The following is a 24,869-nucleotide window of genomic DNA, read 5'->3' as shown; positions in this document are numbered from 1 at the left end:
AGTTGAGTGACATGAGGTATTAACTCCAATATCCAATAATTGAGTGACCTGTCTATAAATTAGTAGTAGGCTAGTAGCCTTACTAGGCAGGGTAGAGCCATATAAAAATAATTTTTTTAAGAATTAAAAAAATAATAAAAAATTTCACCTTTTTCATTTCAAATACTTATAAAAAACTTTTATTTGTATTCATGGTCACATCACTTATTTTAAAATATTACTTTTCGCTTTAAAAAATAAATTACTTTTTCAAGTTTTTTAAATGAAATGGGACAAGGGAGGGGTCTTCCTTATTTCAATTTGGTAATAGACCTAGTTTAGTACTCCACTTTGGATCACTTATCGTTTTTACTAAAAATAAATTATCTAAAATAATTTATCATTTGAAAAAGTCAAAATATAATTGAGTATATTTTTTTTATTGTAACCTTAGTAATGATTTTTTTTAAAGTAATAAATATTGACTAATTAGTATTAGTACAATAAAACCTAAATGGACTGTTCACACACATAGTCCAATATTATAATTGCTTAGGGAATTTCCAATCCAAACACCAAATTTTACATCAATTTTGATGTCAATATTATTTTTTATGTAATCAACTCCAATCTACTGTATCAAATTTTACACCAAAAAGGATTTTTTTTTTCTCTTCATTATTATATTATTATTTCTTATTTCATTTATATTTTCTTATTTCATAAAACAAATTCTTTCTAAAACATTCCCCATATATAATTCCTGGTGAATGTCAATTACTACTTTGTTGAATGTTTATTATTTTTGGTTATTTTTAAGTACATTGTATTATTTGTTTAAAAATTTATATGTTTGCATTTTTAATTTTTGTGAAGGTTAATTGTAGTTATATCCAATTATAATTTATAGTAGAATTAACATAAATTTAATTTTTAAAAAAAGTCATAAATAGAAAAATTAATTTATAAAAAAGCTAAATTTTATATCTAAAATTAATATTATAAAAATATTACATAAAAAATAATTAAATATACAAGAGATTTAATTAAAACATACAATTTATATAATGTTTAATTAAAAGTTTGTATAATAACATAATATTAAAATATTTAAAAAGTAAATTGGTGTAACACTATTCACACACCAAATTTGGTGTAAAAATTGATGTGGGTTGAAGCTCAAAACACCAAATTTTTGGAGATGATCTTAAATTGACTTGCTTTTTAAGACTAACTCTCTTCTCATTAGGCTCACATAGGTTACGGAACTCACCCCCTTCATTGCTTCCATTTTAACTCGAACAAAAAATATTTTCTTCGACTTATGGCGTTTTTATTAGTAAATACTTTTCTAATGTAGTTGATGACAAGAGCTTCTATGAGGAGTCAATATTTTAAATAATTAAAGATAATAATTAAGTATATAATAATAATCAAAACACATGATTTCTTTATGAAAAAAAGTATTTTTTTTAGAAGTACTTTGTATAGCTTCTTCATATTGCTATATGTGCATATATACCTCTTTAAAATAAATTTTTGGGTTAGTAATTAATACTCTGGTAGGGGTCTGTTGAACGCCATCCACTTCAAGGAGATTTGATTTTTTTTTTTGTTTTTTATTCGATGTCCAGTATTCACATTGGAGTCCAACTAAATTTGAATTCGCGCTGGGAAGTCTCACATTGGGAGGTAAAGCGCTTCCTGACAAAGCCGACTCCATATCCAAAGAGGCTCGAATCCAAGACCTGTTGATTAAGGATGAATGAGTATTTACCACTCCACCACATCACTTGTTGATAAGGAGATTTGATTTTGGGAAAACACACTCAATATTGGTTTTTCATTGTGTTATCAAACTTACTTATGATTGATGGAGTGGTAATGTTTTTTTACTTTTATAGTTTGAGATTTCAAATTTGAATAGTACTTGTATGAACTCATTCTTAGAAGGGAATAATTTATCTCAAAGTGAGATTTTTTGACGTAGATTTAAATTAATCAAATTTCAAATAAAAGTCTAATGCTTAGTGAATAACATGAAAATATTTTACTTTTTTGGAATTTCAACTCCGAAAAACATGTTTGATCATAAAATTATGAAATTAAATTTGAAAAGCAACGTAAAATAGTTTCTATCACTCCAAATTACTGACAAAAAGTAAAAAAAAAAACAACTCTATAATTTTCAAAAATTATTTTTCACTTTAAAAACAAAAAACTTTTTTTTCACTTCACAATCAAATCCCCCCCACCCTCTCAAAAAAAACAACACAAAAACAACAACAACAACCAAACTCATAATTAAAGCAAATGAAATGAAACCATCATATTGTATTGTCTCCTCAACCCCAATTTCATTTATTATTGTACCTTTCAATTATTTACTACCTTTGAACCATGTTGTACTTTGTTGGGGCCATGAAAAACTGAATGCTTGCACATGCTTCTACATTTAACAACCATTCAATTTAACCAACGAATGTATGGTCCATATATATATATACACCAATTCATCAACGTAGATTGTGGTGCATTAGTTGAATTAATCCATTCTTAATCATAAGTCTCGAATTCAAATTCCGAATATGAAAAAATATTATGTTGAAAGCGTTACTCCAAATTTCTTCTATCCCAATTTAAATGTTTTACAGTTTGAAATGATACAAAATTGATACTAAACTATATATATATATATATATATATATTAAAATATTCTTTGAATTTTGTAGTTTTATTACTAAATATTCTATACATTAAAGAATTAAAAATTTGGGAGTCAGTATTCTATACTACTCTCTATTTTAATTTATTTGTATTATTTAAATTTGTACAAAGTTTAAAATAATAAAGAAGATCGAATGCTTCATATGCTTCACCATAGAATAAATCAATCCAATTTACATTTTTTTTTCAATGCAATCACTTTATATCTCCGACACAATAAAGAACACAGTGAAAGGAAACAGTCCTAGCTTTCGTCCAGCTGATCATTCCGCTGGCTTCCTTATCATTAATTTGTTCGTAGCAATTGTGACCTCTCAAAAGAATTGATGATGATGTTTAAATCTTATTATCTTAAATTCAAAATATGTTAAATATATTAAAATATCTTTTAACATTGTTGTCTTATATTAAAAATATATAAAATATACTAAAATATTATTTAATCTTACAAAATCTTAAATATATTATATTTTTTTTTAAAATAAAAATAATATAAACAAATTGAAACAAAATAATAATAATATTAACCACAAGGTAAAGCTTATATCCTATTCTCTCCTCATCTGTTAAATCAATCAGAGTCAAACTTCACTGCCCATTTTTTTCTTTTATTTCTGCAAAATCTGAAAACCAAAGTGTCTGTCTCATTAAATGTTTTTCTAGCCACTCTAATTTTTAGTATTAAATAATTAAAATTGGATAGGTATTTTAATATATAACAAACAAATAAAAATGAATGCAAAAACTAGTGTATAAAACTGTTTATATTTAAGTTTTGTTAGTAATATCCAACGGGACCAACGGAAGCAAATGATGTTTGTGTTTGAGGTCCCCAAATAATTATTTTTGTGAAAACATTAAATCTTTTTTTTTTAAAATTTTTTTATATATAAACTAATTAAATTTTCTTTCAATTTGTAGCTTCATAAATTTAGTATGAGATTTTTATCATTTTATAATAAAATTTTAACCGTCGCTAATTATGTTGATAGAGAAGGACATTGCCAACAAAGGTTATGATAGAGTGACAAGTATTTTTTTATTCTTAATCAAAAGCTTAATCAGATTCAAGTCTTCTTAGATACAAAGTCACTTTTATTAGAAAGCATGTCCGAATTCAGTCGAACTCCAATATAAATACAAAACACAATGAAGAAAAAATAGAGAAGGAAACAAAAAATAAATAGGTGGTCCAAATTAATTAAAACCTTCATTCTTCCCTATTACTTCCTCTCCTTTTCCTTGTCTTGTTCTTTTCACTATCTTGTTTTTTTCCCTCTATAATAAAAACAAACACATAGTGTTGAAAACCTCACTCTACACCTCTTAATTTCCCTTCTCTTTAAAGCTAAAAACTTTCAACATATTTAATTCTTCATTTCTCCATCTCCCTACTCAAATTCTTTTTCTTCTCTACTTCTAGAGGCAATTAGGGTTTTTCATCTTTTTTTTTTCTTTCTTCTTTATGTGAAGTTATATATAATTTAAGAAAAATGCTACAATGGAAGCTATGAGTATAACTTCACTTTTTTCCTCATTAATTTTCTCTATCAAAGAAATTGTTATTGCATTTCTCATTCTTCTAGTACTACTCTCTCCTAATTCACATTCCTTAAACCCTAATTATAAACATGAAACCCTAGACTCTACAAAGGTAATTATCTCTTAAATTTCTTCTATTATAATCTTCTTCTTTTTTTGGTATATATAGTACTACTAGTACTTGTAGTAGTCCATGTGGTACATGACCAAGAATTTGAATTTTGAATATATGTCGGTGATTTTTAACCATAAACATTTTATAAGGAAGTTAATAGTCTTATCATGAATTAGCTAGTTCAAAAATATAATGTTATTTATTATATATTATATTTAAAAAAATATTGTACATATATATATGGTTCGAGTTGAAAATAGTTGATTGAGTTTTTATTTTTTTGGTTTTGAGTTTTATAGGATGTTTTAGTTGAAGAGAAATCAAGATTGGGTTCGATGCCACCGAGTTGTTACAACAAGTGTAACCAATGCCATCCATGCAGGGCAATTCAGGTCAGTAGCGTACGCAAAATTTTTCAATTATTATCACAATTTGATTTTGTATCATGATTTGTCGTTCTAATTAAAGTTTTATTTTTAAGTTCCAAATTAAATGTTTATTTAGATTTACATATATATAATTAACATTAAATTTTGGAATAAGTCATGTTGAATGATGCAATTGCCACTAGTGCAGGTACCGAGCCTACCGAGTAATAATGGTGTCGAACCAAGTGGCAATGTGGCTCGAACCCAAGCTAGGTCCATGGACCACAGCACGGTAGAATCGTCACTTTCACGTGCGGGAGGTAGCAGGTACTCGAATTACAAGCCACTTGGATGGAAATGCAGATGTGGGGGTCACTTCTACAATCCCTAGCTCAAAATTATCTAATTTTATTAAAAATGAGTCAATGAAACGACGATAGAAATGCCCTTTTTTTTGTTAATAGAGAGAGCAAATCGACGCTTGAAAAAGTTCTTTGAGATTCTCAATTTAGGACTAAAGAGTTAAAATTAACATGTGGAATATGTAATTTTTTATTTTAATGATTTGTAAAAATTAGAGATAGTCAAGTCAAGTCAAGTCAAGACATTAAATGAGGTTGTTATAAGTAGTATTTACTATGGTTGTACATATTGATAATTAAATACTGATCGATTGGTATGGTGTTGATATAAATGCAGTGCGGTAGGTTTTGGATTTTTGGATCTTGTTAAAGTATTTTCATATAATCAACTTTAATTCATTGAATACTCTCTCGTTTTAACAATAGTTGTTTACTAAACTAATTAAGATGTCCAACAATACTTGTTTAGTTTATGAAACCAATGAATGATTTAACAAAATGGTCTATTTCGTATAGTTCAGGAGTAATTTGACCCTTTTCCGAATAAGGTTTGACCAAAAGTGCTATTATTTGTCAATTGTAATACTATTAGGGTAAACATGAAGAATTACTCCATCTCTTTTAATTTGTTTGTTTGGTTTAACTTTGACATGTAATTTAACAAAATAAATAAAAGTTCTGAATTTTAAAATATGCAGAATATAGTAAAATGTCTTTTAATTTTGGGACTTTAAACATGTCGTGTAGAAATGTAGAATTAAAGAGTTGTTAAAAAGGTAAAATTACATTCTTGTATAAACAAATTAAAAAGAAAAGTAAGATAGACAAAATTGAAAACGACACAGATACTTGTTATACTATTATTAATCAACTAAAGTTGAGACTCTAAACCAATTTAGACAATGTTAATATATTGACAACTATTTTGATATGTTATACTTCAATCGAGAATTTGTACCTTCACAAGATAAAAATGAAACCGCATACGTACTACTCTTTTTAATTGTGAAATTACACTGGATACGTTTTGTCGAATATAATAAGAAATCTTTTTTCTTATTTTCTTTGAATTTGTTTCAGTGACAGGCACATTATGAGCACAATAATTCCAACTGTCATGCATGGCAACCACAAATATGATTTCTGATATTTTTTCGATGATTTTTTTTCCTTTGTTGGACAGTCTTTTTCTTATCCTCTTGGGATTTTCCTGACCTTCTTTTTCAAATCTTGTAAAAACAGACCCCATGCATGTGTTAATTACCAAGAATACCCTCATGAAAAAGACAAATGTGAGGTTAAAATAGTCAGTATAATGTAAGTAAGCAAAAGATTTTATGGTAGTGTATCAGAGGAAAAATAAAAAAGTTGAGTATAATAGAGGCAGAAGAGAAGAGGACAAGCAAAAAAGTATAGTTGTTGTAATGTCTCATCAGATTTCAGTCTTTCACCTGTGTCCATAAGATCATACTAGCTAGTCAGTGACGGAATTAGAATTTTTATTAAGAGTATTCAAAAATCGGAAGAAGTAGACACATGAACTAGATAAATAAGGTTCAACATTTATTATATGGACATTAAAAAATATTTTTATCATGTATAACTAATATAATTTTTTCCGCTGAGGAATATTGTTCGAATGAATCCCTTGACCACAAGGTGGCTCCACCCCTGGTAGTAGCCATTTTGATTGGTTCTTCATGCATAAAGAGTTTAACTCAATTGTTGAGCGAAAGATTGTTCAAGATGTTCTTTTTTTTTATCTAATATATATGGGAGTCTTCCATACTCACCTCATGGTGATTAGGACTAGACATTTGGAGTGTGAACAATATCAACATGAAATTCATGATGAAAGAAATGAATTTTGAAATTAACTTAATCCAAAACTAGCTTATTAAGAGAAGATTGTCGAAAATCATATAAAAAATCTATGTTCCCATGCCACAAATTATGTAGGACTTCAACATCTTCAAACTGAACGTCTAAAACATGAACAATATAAGATGGAGGAATAACATTGGAAAAAATGAATTGAGATTAGGGATGATAATGAAGAGTGAGTGCAGTCTGGGTTGAGATTTAACTTGCAAAAATTTTAATACCCCCTTTCCCTTACTACCACCAACCAAACAAAAGACTAAATGAAATGAGGTTAATTTTTAGGGAAAATACATAAAAACCCCTCTGAACTTGGAACGAAAATTTACTTTAGTACTTAAACTACACGGGTGTTTATATACCCCCTTAACATATTTGATGTGAATTATTTTCAACCCTCCGAACACCAGCCTTGTGCGTGTTGATACAACTTGGAACGACTCGTAATTCATCTTTTAACATTTTTTAAAAATAAATTTTGACCCTCCAACGGTAATATCCGACCCATTACGTATTTGAAGATCCATCTTCACTTTTAAAGAACCCTAATTTCCTCTTCTCCCCCACCAACCCAATCACCAATAAATGGTGACCTAATTCATTATTATTTTTCTTGATTTTTCTCAAATCTTAGCTCTTCAAACCTAAAAGTTGAATCTTTGAAGGAATAATTGTTCTTCAAAATGTAAAATTCAAACCTATTCTTCTTCATCTATTAATTTGATTTTTCTTTCCTCCCTTTTTCTTATTATCTGTTTTTTTAGATTCTCGTTACTTCTTGCACAAAATTGTAGCACACAATGCGATCAATTAATTTGACAAATCTTTGTATGGAAGAAGATGATTATACTACGAAGAAAAAAGTTTATTGTAATCATGGACTTGTGGTGCGTTTGAAAACATCTTGGACTTCAAATAACTCCGGAAGAAGATATTGGTCATGTTCTTATTATGGGGTAAAGATCATTTTTGTTTAATTTTTTTTAGCCGATTAAGAATTTGATTAACCACTAATTCCTTCATCTTTTTTCATTATTTAAGGGTCCTAGATCTTGCAACTTTTGGTGTTGGAAGGATTAAGAAAATATTGATCCGAGGTCAAAATTTGTGATTCATAAACTAATACAGAAATTGGGTGAGCTTGAGAATATAGTAGAATCATCTTAAACCTCAACCACTGCATCTGAATTGGTTGAGGTTACTGAAGAAGTTGACAAGCCGGGAGATTTCAAACAAGATGATGATTGTCTAGGTATGAAATTGAAAATGTTGCAAGAAAAGGTTGAGAAGATGAAAGTAATGCAAAATAAATGGAGAAGAACATGGCAGAATGTGCTATTTTTTGTTGTAGCTTGTCGTTGTGTTGTGGTTATAGCTATAAGCTATTGGTTCTAGGTGATATATATGAAGAAAGGTTCAATGACGTTACCTTAAGCTCTTGATGTAGTGAGATCAATGTTTGTGTCGTGTAGCACTATTTATGTTGTAATCAATTAGGTGCAAAACTCTTTTATAAAGAACTGTGTGTTCTTCTTATTCTCTTAATGTAATTTGTTGGTTTGTGTATTTCGTTTGTGTTTTATTTACAACTGCATGCACTAAATTGCAGTCACAATTGCATAATTGTACACATATGCAAAATTGGCTGCATAATTGTTTCAAAAAGAGACAGCTAAAATATCAAACTAATGCAGTCACAACTGCATAATTGTTTCAAAAACAAACATAGATCAAACTAATGCAGTTAGAGCTGCGTAATTGTTCCAAAAACAACTAAAATATCAAACTAAAGTAGTCACAGCTGCATAATTGTTTCAAAAACAAACATAGATCAAACTAATGCAGTTAGAGCTGCGTAATTGTTCCAAAAACAGCTAAAATATCAAACTAAAGTAGTCACAGCTGCATAATTGTTCCAAAAACAGCTAAAATATCAAACTAAAGCAATCACAACTGCATAATTATTTCAAAAACAGCTAAAATATCAAACTAAAACAGTCTTCATATCAAACTTCAGCAGCATTGTACCTTGTTCTCATTCTTTTGTTTTCTCTCATTTCTTGAAGACCTTGTTGAGTTACAACAGCCTTTCCTTTCCATTTTAAGTCTGATCTTGGTTTATGATCCCCTAGATTTTCAGTCAATATTGAAGAGTTCATAAGCATTTCGGGCTAGATTCACAAAAAATATGTTGTCTTAGATGCTTCATAAGTTAAAATTGAAAAGTGTGTAAATAATTAAGACAACTTACATTGTGGATTGTAAAACAACTCTGTGTATGTAGTATCCCCATTCCAACCATTCTTGGTCTCTTCCCTCCTCTAGTAGCACCAGGAGCATTAGTAGCAGTAGCAACTACACCAGTTTCTCTTCCCCTTCCAGCTACACCAGTTCCAATTCCTCTTCCCCTTCCAGCTAAACCAGTTCCAGTTCATCTTCCCCTTCCAGTGGCACCAGAACCATCAACAACAACATCAATCCCTATTCCATTACCAGTTGTAGTTCCTCTTCCTCTTCCAGTAGCACTAGCCTAAAACATAAGTTGATCAACAAAAATATTAGACTGATTAAGCCTAGCACCGAAAGAGATAGACTAGAAATTAAGATGTAAATTAACAACTAAATGAATTACTATAAACATTACCTGTTTTGTAGAACCTCTTCATCTCTTTGTGCTTGATTGTGATTCAGTTGGTGCGGTAGAAGAACCAACAATTTACCTTATTGAACTAGTCTTTCTTTCTCTTCCTCTGCCTGCATTAGCTTGATTATTTAAATGACAACCCCTCTTATTATGACCCTTTGCATGACAAAGATTGCATGTCATCTCAACACCTCTCTTGGATAATTTTCCTGTTTTGTTTTCATTCCGCACCTTTCTCCTACACTTTCTAGGCCTTTCTGGTAGTGTTTTTATAACAGGTGGCATAACAGAAGGGTTGGTCGACTGTGGCCACATTTCTATGTTAGTAACTGGTTGAATGTAGTGACTATAGACCTTGAGATAAGTCTCCTTGCTATACCAATGTGCAACATAGTTAATGGGCTCCAATTTTCTAAAATGAAATGCAACTATAACATGGCAACATGGTATAACTCCAAGATCTACAAGTACATGTTTGATTGCCTAGATTCACAACAAATATGTTACCCCAGCTGTCTTTAACCTCAAAATCATATTCACCATTCCATTCAAGGTTACACTTCATTGACTTTGTTGTGTTCTCTGTCAATACCTTTAGGGACATTGGAGATATGTCTGTTATCCAAGTATCACAGAACTCCCTCAATTGTCTTATTCTTCTTATCACTTTGATCCTTATTTCTTCAAGCATTGTGATGATAGTTTTGTGTCTTGTCCCCAAAATTCATGAATTAAAGCTTTTAGCCATGTTATTGTCAACACTATCACAACAACTAAAAAACTTAAAGTATAATTTAGACCACCTCTCTATATTTTACCACAATAAGTCATCACATATTCCAGTTCCTAACTTCTCCATATGATCCAAATTTCTTGTCAATTATTGTTCATATGTAGATTTGGCACATCTCCAAAAACAGTTTTTTATTTCAATGTCTTTCCAATTCTTAGACCAGTTGGCTAGAACATGTCTTGCACACATTCTTTGTTCTGCATTTGGCAGAAGATCTTGAATAGCTTTGTCAAGGCCCTTTAACAATATTTAGAATAACATGAGATCTAACTTAATAAATAAATGAATAAATGAAAAAGAAAATAAAAATACCTTCTGTATATAAGTAATGGTTGTCAATTTTGTTCTATCTCCTAGCTCAATATCATGTCTTACAAGCTTGATAAACCATTTTCAAGTGAATGTGTTTTCAACCTCAACAACTGCCCATGTTAGTAGTAGCATTTGGTTGTTCCCATCCTTACAAACAGTCACAAGTAATTGACCTCTAGAAACACCTTTCAAAAAGCAACCATCAAATTCTATACATCTTCTAGCTCCAGCTGTGAATGCCTTCTTTAAAGCATCAAAGCATATGTAAAATGATTGAAACATTTTTCTGCCACCTTCAAAAGTTTCTTCACTAAGTCTCGCCACACATGTGCTGCCTGGATTAGTCCTTAAGAGCTCATCTCTATAATCTAAAATTCTTTTAAACTCCTCCACATAATCACCCATAATTTGTTCAACACAATGTTTCTAGCTTTCCTTGCTACAATCCTCCCCACGTACACATTCAACTCTTTCTTCACTAAAATTTGAAACTGAAAAACTCTAATGCTAGGCTCAGAAATAATTATGTCCTTGTACCTTTCTGATAAGTACTTTGAATTCACCAATTTATTTTTAGTTGTGCCATTGCATTTATGTACTGGATTATAATTTTTCACCACAAAATCTTTTGTTCTTGAATCAATACTTCCAAACAACAACCATGGACAACCAGTTGTACACTTTACCCTCACCCTAGTTGCATCATTAACATATTTATCTAATTCAACATGTTCTTGAACTGCATGTCTAGTAATAGCTTCTCTAAACTGCTTAACACTTTCAAAAGCAAAATCAGTCTCCCAAACTATTAACTGACAGGTAGGATTAAAGACAATTTTCTTTTTATTTCATTTTTCTCTTCTTGCTTTTCTTCATCTTCTTATAGGTTGTTCAACCTCATCTTCCTCATTAACATCTTCATCAGTATCTATTTCAAAACTAACAGCTTCATCTGAATCAAAGTAGGGCTCATCTCCAGCTATCTTACCCTCAAAAGTAGTTTGTTTCTTGGATAAATATTCATCATATCCCAAATCAACTCTTTTTTTCCTAAATCAACTCCTTCAGATCTAGGGCCCTTTTCTTTTTTATTTTAGCAGCCCTTTTCTCTTTCCTAAGATTTATAACCTCCTTATGAACATCACTACCATACTCATCTTCTCATTCATCAGACAAATCTGCATTGTCTGAATCATCACTTCCTTCGGTTTCACTTTCCCAATCAGACCCAACTTCTGAAATATCAAATGCAACAGCAACAGAAGAAGTACCACCCAAATCTTCTCTAACACTAACAGAAGCCCTACCCAAGTCCTCTCCAGCACTAGCAGAGGTCCTACCCAACACTTCACCCAAATCTTCACCCACAATAGGTTCTTCAGGTTGTGCAGCCTCTTCAAACCCTAAACCTTCACTATCCTCAAAATTTTGACTAAATTCCTTATCAAAAGTAGCATTAGATATTCAATTTCGGGGGGGGGGGGGGCAACAACTTCTTCAACTAAATGAGTCACATAAAATTCAATAATATCTCCAATTTTAACTGAGGTACAATAACCCATAATATCCCTATCACTTTTAACTTCAACAACATGTCGACATTTAGGTGGTTTAATATAAATAACACGGGGGGGGGGGGGGGGGCGGACAACAACTTCTTCAACTAAATGAGTCACATAAAGTTCAATAATATCTCAAATTTTAACTGAGGTACAATACCCATAATATCCCTATCACTTTTAACTTCAACAACATGTCGACATTTAGGTGGTTTAATATAAACAACACAAGCAAAACAGTTATAGCCGATTTTTTTTAACTATATCAACAAATTCAAAATAGGACAATTTATCAATATCTACATCAAAACAATCCGTGACAATACCTCCTTCTACGAGGTTTTTGTTGTAGTTTTCCACCATGGTGAAACCTTAAGGTAACGTACACATCCATCGTCAAACTGAAAAGATAAAATAACACTAAGCTTTAGGAAAACCCTAAACTCGATCAAATGCTACAATCATCTAAACGAAGATTACTAACCCGATAACTTTGTTTCTTCACGAAAATCCTAAACTCAGCAAATCCTTCATGCTAACGAAAGAAAAATCTTCAGATTAGGTCTTGTAGATTTGAGAGAATGAGAATCGGGCTTAGAGATTTAGGGATATTTGTTTAGAAATGGTCAGGTTGTATTTTGGGAACGGGTGGATTATATAAAACGGGTAAGATATTTTTTAAACCCTTAGCGACGTGGACCAATGAAAACGCGCGTGTGTAACAATGCCCAGCCTTTAACTGAGCTAGTGTTCGGAGGATTGAGAATAATTCACATCAAATATGTTAAGGAGGTATATAAACACTCGTATAGTTTAAGTACTAAAGTAAGTTTTCGTGTCAAGTTCAGGTTTTTTTTAAATGTATTTTCCCTAATTTTTATTATATAAGATAAAAGGAAAGTTAGGTGCAATAGAAAAGTAAAATATCAATAATCGATCTAGGTCATAGCTTCCACATCAATATTATTCAAATGCTCTATAATTAGTATGAAGTTATATCCATCTCAAACGAATTCTACCAACAAACTATAACAATGTGATCAATAATGAGTGTTGTCTTTGCTTTACTATCTTCTATTTATAATATAGGTATACATAGAGGAAACACAATAAATTATTATAATTTTACAAATTTAACATTTGAAGGTTATGAAAATGAAAGATATGTGAGTTATGTTATTGAGATTATTAAGAAATAGGTCATGAAAATAAAATATGTGGGTTATAAAATGAATTTTTCAACAAATATTTTACAGAAAAAAAAGGATAAAATAATTTCTAGCCTATGATAAGTGCTACCTCACTTTTCTATTGCCTAGACTAGATTTACAAATCTACATATATATAGAGAGAGATTAAGTAACAAACAAATATAACATATGTTTTGTCTATAACCTATGAGTTCCATTTAGTTTATATTTAATATGACTGAAACTTTTGTCAAACCGACCTTAGCTCAGTTGGTAGAGCGGAGGACTGTAGTTGTTGCTGAAATCCTTAGGTCGCTGGTTCGAATCCGGCAGGTCGGATTCTATTTTTAAAAATTCTTTTTTTTGACTATTTCGGATTTGCGGTAAATCACTCTCTACGAAATATGATTCCTTTCTTATGACTCGAACCTGAGACTTCAATATGAACTTGACTAATATCCAGTGACAACTTGTGTCATTGAACTTATACCATAGGGCATAACTTGTGTCACCGAACTTTGAACTTATATCTCGCGGCATAACTTGTGCCACTAAACTTATGCCTTACAATTTTATATTTTTAATATCAAGGGTTAAAGTTCACCTTGCTAATTAAATGACACTGAACTTATGCTCCAAAGCAAAGATTCTGTAAAAATGTCTGCCTAGTGAATTTACGTCATAGTTAAGTATCCCTTGGACAACAAATTTTAATAAAGATCACAAATTTGACGGGAAAAAATTAAAGACCACCTCAAAATAGGGACATTTGTTCGAATGACCCAAAGAAAACCCATGTATATGCAAATTGGGCTATTATTGGGCCTTATCGAACAATTGGGTACATATGGGCCACTATGAAGTTTCATATACAATGCCTTAAAACTGATTTGATTCTTCTAAAGTGTTCTTAGTTTGAATGTTAAAAACAAAAAAGCTCTCACAAGTTAAGTGTGAGGTAGATAATTTGTTTTCGATAGACTCTCGGCTAAAAAAAAGAAGTATAATCAAAGCAGGATTGAAAGAAAAATAATACTAGAAAAACAAGATATTCAGAGCAAATGAAACAACATGTCAGTAAATTTTTAAGAATAAAATACTATATATGTGACTGACTGCTAACTAATACTAAAATCTGGAGAAGAGTAGATATTAACATAGAAAATAAATCACACTGTTTTTGGACCCCAACTTGGATCTTGTATTGCATCATGAAAATGAAAGAGATTTTATGGAGCTAGTATACTATATTTGGAATTAAATGGTTGCAAATTGCAATATCTAACTAGAAATTAAAGATTTTTTTTTTTTTGAAACTCCAGGATAACCCGCTATCGCTATAACCTTTGCCCTTCGGGTGAGCACTTTGTGCGCACTGGGTAAACCCCCACTGTGTAATAGTCTACAAATCACACAGGAGATGTAAACCGCACTAGGCAAGCCCTATGCGACAGGCTCGACTCAGAAGGCATTGAGGAGGGAATCGATCCTGGGTCATCCGTGTGGATAACCACCCTCCAACCAACTGAGCCATCCCGAAGGACATAAATTAAAGTTATATAATGCAATTTCTCCATAAACAATTTTAAACAAGCAGTGTAAGACTATTATCACAATTTGTTTGCCAGTAAGTTTAATTACGCTAAGATTGTGATGGTTAAAGTTTTAATTCTCGTAGAAATTAGTATTTAGTTACTTTGTAATGTTTTAAAGTGATGTCAACCTATTATATTTACACATTATTTCCAAAAAAAATATCATTTACACCCTTGATGAAGGATGTTGTAGTGCCTTTATACTCTTTGGAAGTTGTTGGGCCAACTCTGTTAGGGAAGAGTAAAGAAACGAAAAAAATGAACAAATTAAAGATAGTATTCCAACATTATTAATACGAAAACTTACATAAATTCCATTAGTTTAGAAGCTACTTATTCAGATACGCTCTAGTTTGCGATATTACGTATCTTACCAAATTTTAGTGCATTAGATATGTTTAGATACATCCAGATACATGTATCTCGGGATACATTAGATCAAAATTAGATGTAATTTGTTCAAAATACATTGTATACAAGTGGATTCGCATGTATCTAAGATACATAACAAATTTTGCTTGCCTCCCTCACCTCTCTTCCATCTTGCTCACCACTCTCCTATGTATACATGTGAATCACACCAGATACATACAAATACATGTATATATCTAGTGTGTATTTAGTGTTATTCGTATGTATCTAGGATGCATAACGAATCTCGCTTGCCTCTCCCCCTATTTTAATGTATCTGGTAGCAAAATACATGTATCTAAGTGTATCTTCCTCAATATATGATATGAAACTCTTAATTAATGGTAATATACGTAATATTTTGAAAGTATAAATAATAATAGTGTATTATTGAAGTGTGTCTAATCATATAGTTTCTCATTTATTAATTATTAAAATAAGACACGATTCAAGTATAATACTACAATTAATACTCCTAGAATGAGTTTTCATTTCTAAGAATGTTTTTCAAGATAACATCATTAAAAATATAATTTGAAGGAAATCTTATATTCATCATTATAAATACATGGAAAAAAAAACATTTTATTCTTACAATTAATGAAATTACTATAGCATATAAATATAAAGATATTGACCCCACTTTATTTTATTAATTATTGGTTTCAACCAAAGTTGTTGGACTATTTTTGAATTAAGTTGATAATATCAATACAAAAGGCATCAAACTTTGTACTATTACTAAGAATATACGTTTCACGTGTATTACAAGTAATTATCTGTTTATTTTCAAACTTAGTACGTGTACATCCTATATGTGCTACAAAATTAATTAATTGTGATTTAATTTGCTTTCCTTAAACAAATTAAATAATTATGTAGACTTTGATAGTTCATTATATATATATTACCTAACATTTTTCTAGTTTAGTGTCTAAAACTATCATTATCACAAAGATTTATATTAGTACATATAGAGAAAGAAATCTAACTTGTTTAATGCTGATAATCAGTTTTCCATTTATTAATATTCTCTTTAGTCTTTAATATATATTGTGAACTTAAGAATTATTTGTCCTCATGTTGTTTTGTTTTCCCTACCTACCTATCTAACTCTTGAAGGTAACACTAACTAAAAAAAGCAAATAAAAATTAACTATGAAATTCATCGCTAAATTTATTACTTAAGAAATTATAATGATGTTAAATAGGATAAGCATTAATCTTTAATTTTCAGTGACAAAATTATATTTATTTGTCACTAATCGTATAATAGGAGTTTCAAGCTTAAATGTTGATTGCTGCAAAAAAGTCACATGTTTGGTCCTTACAAAAATGTGTTGGGACATATAATATAATTAAATAAATAAAAATATATACTCTTTAATATAGAATAACATGTATTTCTTGAAAGATATTTCAGATAATCATCCATTAAAAAAAAGTGATCAAATTTGTAATTTTGAAAGCAAGATAAGTTATGTACTATCTTAATAGGACATGATTTAAAAATAATTTAATAATATAAAAATGGTTTATATTTACTTTTTCTCAGAGTTGGATTAATTATTTTTTACCCATAAAACTTGCAATATTTATAAATATAAACATATAGCTAGCTAGGTTAGGTCCAGAGATCTAGCAATGGAGACCCTTCTTGTTTAATAAGCAGGTCACCTACATTTAAAGATTATCTCTTTTCTATATTTGTCTATCTCAAATTATCTATCGTAATTTTTTTTAACATGTTTTAAAAGAAATATTAGTAATTAAAAAGATTTTTTGATTATTTTTTCTTCATTAATGTCCTGAGATATAATCTCTCTTCAGTAAATATTTAATCTATTGAGATATTTATAGTCTTTAAAAACAATTTAAAACTACTATTGAAGATAAAATGAGAAAGAAAGACATGATTAATTAATTTAATTTTGAATTTTCAAAATGACAAATAACTTAGTCGGGATATCACAATCATAAATTTTTTTTTAAAATAATTATCTTTTAAAACCATGATATATAGAATTTGAGATGAAGAAGCAATGTTACTTGATCAATGTAGCTCTCTGTCAAAGTTAATGAGGATTGGATTAATTATAAAAAAAAACTATCTAATTATACAAATATTCCTATTATATTTATTAATTCTCTCTATAGTTTGAAATAATTACATATTGTTCACTAATTAATAGTTTAATATCAGATTTTAACTCAAATATACAAAGACACGCGTATTTTTTGCTATCAGATACACTCTGAAATACAAATGCATAGAGAGGTGAGCGAGAGAGGAGAAATACGAGCTAGATAGGAAGGAGGTGAGCGAGAGAGGATGAATGCGAGCGAGATAGGAATGAGGTGAGCGAGAAAATTAATGCATACATGTGAATACAATAGATAAATGTATCTGGGATTAGGGGCATAGCTATAACGTCGGAAAATTACGTTGTATATATATGTCAAATTCTACACTTAAATGATATATATTTAAAGTTGGACACCCTTGACAAAAACTATGCCTTTGACACAATGACAATGGGTGTCCATTTGAATGAAGGAGTTTCAGATTCGAACCCAAAATAACACAATATTTTTTTATTTTATTTTGACAGCCACACACTATTATTTTTGGACCCTTAATAAAATCCGCCATTGTCACCCTTAACAAAATTTCTGACTCCGCCACTATCTAAAATATCATATATACATTTCTGAAATACAGACACATAGGGAGAGAGGCGAGTGAGATATACCATAGGTGAGTGAGATAGTCATGTATCTCGAGATAGTCGTGTATTCCACATGTGAATCCACTTGATCAATACAATATATATGAAATAAGTCAATTTAATTTTGATTTTATACATCCAAAATACATATATCTGAACGCGTCGTATACATAGGAATGAACGTAGATACATGGCACTAGAATCATACAAAATCCTAGCATACATGATACATTATTGGGTGAAAACCCAATCCAGCAAGCAAATAAGTTGTTTAGCTGACATCCTTACTAAGAAAAATAATTAATTCTCTTAAGGTGACATCACTTCCTCTTTTAAACTAATCCCTTTGCTTTCTTTTAATAAATTAATACTTTATTAATTATTAATATTTTTTACTTAAAAAATGTGATCTAAGTTGGTCTACCAGACAAAGAACCTTTGTGGAAGAAGCAATCATATGTGGATGAAAATTGAAGTGAGTGTTGCTTTCTAGGAGAAAAAACAAACCTTAACTAACTTTCGTGAAGAAGGGGGTTAAATGAAAGGTTAAATTCCTTTTAATAGTAAATAAAATTTGGAAGTGGCAACGATTATAACACAGTTTAACTGAGCATAAAGTTTAAGAAAGAACGAGAAGATCTTTAAAAGTTGTAGTTAGAGATGTTCATGGTATGGTTACGGCTACCATATCAAATTAATTTGAAATGGTTCAATATTTTTAAAGTTGATTTTGATAAATTTTGAAACAATAAGTCGATAGTCATAGTTTATTGGACTTTCGACCTGTATACAATAGAGAGTAAAATTTTAACTTTTCAAAAAACTTCTCAATTGTATCATATTAACCACATTTATACGAATAATCAAGAAAAAAGCAAAAATATTTTTTTGTCGTTAATTAATAATCATAGAAAGGACATTTTAATTGAGACAAACAATACTATAAAGTTTACATAGTCTAACAAGTAAGGATCAAAATATCCACAACTCTAAAAAAGAAATCAGAAATATTAAAATGTTTAAAAAGAAATACCCCAAAATTAAGTTGAATATTATTTAAAATAAATACTTCAATAGTTTTCAAGATGGTATAAGGCTTTTGAAATTTATAATATTAAACGTGTCATCGTATTAATTTTATGACTTTTTTGGTATGATAGGTAAAGTTCAATATCTTTAACAAAACAAATACTCTTTTGTCCCAAATTATTACGCATATTTTTTTAGTCAATTTTAAAAAAAGAATTAGACATTTTTTATCTGAAAAATATCTAATGACACTATTAAATTTTTATTCATATTGAGTCCCACTTATTTGACAAAAAAAGTCCATAAATTTATACTCTTTATAAGGATAGTTTTGAAACATTACAAAGTCTTCTCATATTTCTTAAATTTCATATCCAATCAAATTACACTACGAAACAAAAAGAATAATAATTTTATACTACCTTCATCCACTTTTAATTGTCATACTTTCCTTTTTTTAGAGTTAAACTATAAAAACTTTGACTAATATTTTACGATGTATTTTTTCATCATATTAATATAACTTTGAAAATTAGTTAAATTAACTTTCGAAAAGCGTAACATGACAACTAAAAGTGGACGGAATGAGTAATTTTACTGATACAACGTGTAAAATTATCAGTAAAATTATTGACCAATTAACCACACATAGATTTGAGGGGTACGCAAATTGACAAGCAACTACTTCCAACACATAAATGTGAAAACAAATAATAAATAATTAAACTCTCACATAAGTCATGTTTTGTACAACATAAGTAATAAGTATTATATATATGAGGTTTGAGTAGTTATTTTAGTAGGAGTTGAAGGAGGCACCTAATAATTAGCCAAATCATCAAAGAGAATTGTATTATAAAGTATTAATTAAAGTGTTTAAAGAGAGAAAATGGGAAGGTCTCCTTGTTGTGATGAGAGTGGTCTAAAGAAAGGTCCATGGACACCAGAAGAAGATCAAAAACTCACCAATCATATCAATAAACATGGACATGGTAGCTGGAGAGCCCTCCCTAAACTTGCAGGTATTTTCCCATATGCTTCTGGTCCGATAGGTCGATCGCCCTCTTGTCAGTAATTAACTTATGGCTATATAGAGCTAGGCATACACCGGCATGTTGAGATTCTTTTACAAAATTGATATATCGATTCTGTCATATAAGTGAAGAAGAATCGTAGCATAGGGTTCACATAAACACTTTTTCGGTTATAATAGTTTAAAAATAAATTATCTTTCATGTTCGTAATTGCCATGATTTTTTTAAAATTGAGACTGTAAAGAATTTTTATACTGTTAGGTCTGGATTCTATCGTAGCACATAAATTGTTTAATTTTCAAAATTACAAATCATATATTTTGAAAAGGTTTATTTATGAATATTCTTTGAAGTGATATGATTGATGATGTATATAACTTTTAACTTATTGATATTATGTAGGTCTTAATAGATGTGGAAAGAGTTGCAGATTAAGATGGAGTAATTATCTTAGACCAGATATTAAAAGAGGCAAGTTTTCTGAAGAAGAGGAACAAACAATTCTCAATCTCCATGCTGTATTAGGAAACAAGTAATTATCTTTCTTTATTTCTTCTCCTTTTATTTTCTTGTTTTTTTTTCGAAATTTGACTATGATGACATGAAATTTTGAATTTTGTTTTTTGGATTCAACTTGCATGCACTAGGATAATGTGGAGATTGTTAATGCAGAGATTAGTAATATAAAAATTGTTTATACGATAATATATAAATAATAAAGGAATTGTTATGTAGTCATTAACGATTAATGAAATATTATGCTTTACTTACTCTATAAGGATATTTTTGTCTTTAAATAGTTTATCAATCTTGCATTATTAATACATATATTCATATTCCATATTTTATTCCGTAAAAATAATTCATATATATATATATATATATATTTCCACATAATTTAATTAATGCATATCTTATTATGCAAAATTTTATGTTGAGATTATAATTATTATTTATATATCTCAACCAAACATTGTAGTATCTTATGTCAGATTTTATGTTGGGGTTAATTTTTCCTCCTACTCAAACCAAACAACCCCCAATAACACATATAAGATGAACTATCACTATATATTAATAACATGTTATAGGAGGTAATGTGTCTTATTTTGTAGCTCTACTACTCTAATTCGTTATCCACGATTAACTATAAAATGTTTTAGGTAATTTGATAGTGCAAAATTTTACGTTATCATATATAATAAACAAGTTAGCTTTGTCTTTATTTTTTTAATTTTTTTTTTATGGAGTATAAAAGTAAAACTCTTCTTTTATCATATTCAAGGTGGTCAGCAATTGCAACTCATCTACCAGGGCGGACTGACAATGAAATCAAGAATTTTTGGAACACTCATTTGAAGAAGAAGCTAATACAAATGGGATATGATCCAATGACTCATAGACCTAGAACTGATATCTTCAATAACTTGCAACATCTCATAGCTTTGGTAAATTTGAAGGAACTAATTGAAAATCACTCATGGGAAGAACAAGCTATGAGACTTCATTACTTGCAAAATCTTCTGCCACAACCTCACAACAATATGAGTACTTTAAGTGGTATCCAAAATGTGGAAGCTTATGATCTTTTAAATTTTTTAAAAGATAGTCAATTCTTAAGTACTAATAATAATTTGGGAAATCATATGGTTCAACAAATTCCTTCAAGTCTTGATCAACCTATAATTCAAGATTCAATCTCTTTTTCCCATTTGCCTGAATTACACACCCCTAGTAGTTTCCAAACTTCTTTAAACAAAGCTAGGGTTCGACCTCAAGACACTGAGTTTAGGGTTGTGAGCCAAGGAGAAACTTCACCGGCTTCTCCGTGGCTCCCTTCTTTATCTCCTCCACCGCCTCCTCCAGTCATAAATGATCAGAGAAGTAAAGAAAATTCATCAGAAGTGGTGATTTCGTCTTGCTTGTCAGAAGAGAGAAAACATCCAAATCATCTTTTTCAGCCAGATAACGAGCAGTCATTCAATACTATTGAAGAAGCTCCACCTTCTATTTGGTCCGACCTACTTGAAGATTCTTTTTTCCAAGATATTGATAAGTTTTAAAAACTAATAGATCCCTTGGAGTTTCAACTTGTTCAGTAAGATAGCGAATGATCACTCTACTTGAAGAATCATTTTTCCAAGATATTGCAAATTTTTAAAAGAGTAATGTGTTGTATAAGTTGCTTGGAGTTTTAACTTTCACAAAACTTTTCTTTTCTTTCATTTTTCTCCTCAAGTTTAATTACTAATTGCCTTCATTTTGTTTTCATTAGATAGTTATATACAGTTTCCACTAGTATCGTGAATCAATGAATAGCGGCACAAATTTAAAGATTAGTATATAAGTTTTGTAATTTTCAATTACTTTGCCCTTCATCTTTTTTTTTTTTCCTCCTTATTTTCTTACACATGTATTGTGATTTGTGAATAACATTTTTGTCATATATTCTTCCTAAGTTGAATCACACTTTATAATAACAAGTACCAATAATAAAATTTCATTTCAATTTATTTAGTTTACCTTAAATCAAATACATATTTTATATCGTATCTTGTATATCTCATTTTAATCTAATAAACCAAACATATACTAATAAAAATATATACATCAAATAACCCAAACATTATTTCGTAATCGGATTATAATTTTGAGATAACTTAGTTCTCAAACTACCTCTTAACTAATAGGGGGCTGGGAGGGTGGGGGTAGTTGACTATTGCAATAAAGTAAAAAAAGATGATGCAAAAGGAGTCTCATTTATAAGGAGAGGGGGTGGGGGGTGGGGGGTGGGGGTCCCAAAATAATTAAGAAGGAATTCATTCAGTTTTTATGTCTTTTAACAAATGATCACTTGGGATGGATAGCTACAACATCCCTAACCCATTAATCATTTATTTCATGATCCAGATTTTTATGAAAACACTAAGCAGAAATGTATCACATTTAAAAAAAAAAAAATCTTATATTTTGGAGAGAAAACTATATTTTCGCTGTCTTAATTTATTTATTTTACTTTTCTTTTATAAATTTAAATCAATGAAATATATAATTTGTCAGTCCGGTCTAATTTTTTTAAAATTGAAATCAAATCAAATTATCGGCCCATTAATTTTAAAACCAAACTGAGATCGATTTAATTAATCTGATTTTTAACCAACTCATGAACACCCCTACTTACCATATCAAAACAACCCCTCTTCTCATATGAGATTTAAAAATTTCCGAAATTATTTAACGCTTAAAATGTTGAGTGTTTTCTAGGATTGTAACGATTATTGAAAATTATTTGCAATTTCATGGTCTGTACTAGACTTCCAGCCAAAATTTTCATAATTAAGACTTAAGGCCAAAAAAAGAGACGTTTTTAAGATTTAAAAGTACATAACAGTTAGATAGAGCTATCAATATGGGTTGGCCCATTCCATCCGGGTTAATCCATAGAGTAACTTTTGCTCTTTCACATATAGCAAACACAGAAGTCATATTTGTATGCTATAGCAAAGTTTGTATAATTGCGCTCCATAGCAAACATGCTATGACTAGGCTATTTCGCTATACATAAATACAAAAGAAGCAATTGTATAATTCGCTGGCTTCTCTTTAGATTTGTATAATTTCGCTGGCAGGCCATTTGTATAAATTGTTGTCAGCCTCTCGTTTGTATAAATAGTTAAGAGTCTCTCAATTTAATTTTATGTGTTTGTATATCTGTATAAAATTTGAATTTGTATACAATTGAATCGAAATAAAACGTTTGTATATCAAATATCGTTCTCTCTCTCGCTTTATACAAACATAATTATACATTGTATTTTGTATAATTTGTGTTTGTATAAAGCAGGAAAGAGAGAAAGGCAAAAGAGAACTGGATAGGGGAATATTGTATTGTATAATTGTAAGAGTATAGGACGAAGATATATGTATTTGCATGTGTATATACAATTTTCTCTCGCTTTATACAAACAAAAACACAATTTATACATTTTTGTTTGTATAAAGCGAGAGAGGCGAGTGACAGAGAGAGCGAGCGAGAGTGGCGAGCAAGAGTTTGAGGGAGAGAGGCGACTGACAAATAGTTTGCTACAGGGCACAATTAAATCAAAGTGTGGTTATATCATTTAATTTGAATTAATAGTTTGCCATTATGCACAATTTTCCCTAATCCATACAGACTTTGCAATTTGGCGAGTCAGGCCGGGCTAGCCCATATTTTATGTGGGTCAAAAAATGGTCGGCCCAGTCCACAAGTGCGTGGGCTACGGGCTTTGCCGGGCCAGCCCTCTTTTCTTAATTTTTTTTTTTATAATTTTTTAAATTCAATTATAATTTAAAGATATTATCATAAATATCGACTAGTATTACTACTTGTTAATCAAATACACAAATAAAACTATCTATATAATATTTATTACGTTTGATTTCAAGTAAAAACATAGATAGCTAAATAGAAATATTAACCTAATTATTTTCCAATGATCATAATAAAACACAAAAACTATGATAATATTACATAGGCTATGGCCTATGTAGTGATTCCCTAGAAATTTTAAGAACTTTATTTTATGTAGTACATATTTTATAAACATAATTTGTATT

At 29.8% G+C, this 24,869-nt stretch overlaps 2 protein-coding genes, 1 non-coding gene and 1 pseudogene across 4 annotated transcripts; 3 read left to right on the top strand and 1 right to left on the bottom strand.

The window, feature by feature from the left end:
• Positions 1–4,012: 4,012 nt before the first annotated feature.
• LOC125831061 (EPIDERMAL PATTERNING FACTOR-like protein 1) lies at positions 4,013–5,258 on the top strand. 2 transcript variants are annotated; one of them, XM_049510253.1, is made up of 3 exons: positions 4,013–4,360; positions 4,663–4,755; positions 4,940–5,258. In XM_049510253.1, exons 1-3 carry the CDS (start codon positions 4,208–4,210, stop codon positions 5,120–5,122), a joined length of 429 nt encoding a protein of 142 aa, XP_049366210.1. In that variant the 5' UTR covers positions 4,013–4,207; the 3' UTR covers positions 5,123–5,258. The 2 variants fall into 2 exon arrangements, 1 of the variants encoding a protein (XP_049366210.1); XR_007443179.1 differs by having other exon boundaries at positions 4,152–4,360; positions 4,935–4,994.
• Positions 5,259–8,805: 3,547 nt separating this feature from the next.
• On the bottom strand, positions 8,806–10,841 carry LOC125831447 (uncharacterized; annotated as a pseudogene).
• Positions 10,842–13,727: 2,886 nt separating this feature from the next.
• Positions 13,728–13,811, top strand: TRNAY-GUA (transfer RNA tyrosine (anticodon GUA)). The gene is given in 2 exon segments: positions 13,728–13,764; positions 13,776–13,811. It is a non-coding gene; the product is annotated as a tRNA-Tyr (tRNA).
• A 6,226-nt stretch (positions 13,812–20,037) lies between these two features.
• Positions 20,038–22,333, top strand: LOC125831041 (transcription factor MYB53-like). Its single transcript, XM_049510233.1, has 3 exons — positions 20,038–20,258; positions 20,673–20,802; positions 21,556–22,333. The coding sequence occupies exons 1-3, from the start codon at positions 20,126–20,128 to the stop codon at positions 22,331–22,333; spliced, it is 1,041 nt and encodes a 346-aa protein (XP_049366190.1). The 5' UTR covers positions 20,038–20,125.
• The last annotated feature ends 2,536 nt before the right edge of the window (positions 22,334–24,869 follow it).

Source organism: Solanum verrucosum, unplaced genomic scaffold, assembly GCF_900185275.1.
Source record: "Solanum verrucosum unplaced genomic scaffold, falcon-dt-bn FXZP01000049.1, whole genome shotgun sequence".
In the NCBI taxonomy this organism is placed as follows: domain Eukaryota; kingdom Viridiplantae; phylum Streptophyta; class Magnoliopsida; order Solanales; family Solanaceae; genus Solanum; species Solanum verrucosum.
Note: the sequence above shows the minus strand (reverse complement) of the source record. Positions and strands in the feature narration are given on the sequence as shown.

Excerpts from the sequence above, each read along its gene's own strand:
- LOC125831061 (XM_049510253.1), top strand. The coding sequence starts at position 4,208 with ATGGAAGCTATGAGTATAACTTCACTTTTTTCCTCATTAATTTTCTCT. Across the intron at positions 4,361-4,662 it reads AAACCCTAGACTCTACAAAG|GATGTTTTAGTTGAAGAGAA; the intron begins GTAATTATCTCT and ends TGAGTTTTATAG. Across the intron at positions 4,756-4,939 it reads ATCCATGCAGGGCAATTCAG|GTACCGAGCCTACCGAGTAA; the intron begins GTCAGTAGCGTA and ends CCACTAGTGCAG.
- LOC125831041 (XM_049510233.1), top strand. The coding sequence starts at position 20,126 with ATGGGAAGGTCTCCTTGTTGTGATGAGAGTGGTCTAAAGAAAGGTCCA. Across the intron at positions 20,259-20,672 it reads AGCCCTCCCTAAACTTGCAG|GTCTTAATAGATGTGGAAAG; the intron begins GTATTTTCCCAT and ends GATATTATGTAG. Across the intron at positions 20,803-21,555 it reads CATGCTGTATTAGGAAACAA|GTGGTCAGCAATTGCAACTC; the intron begins GTAATTATCTTT and ends ATCATATTCAAG.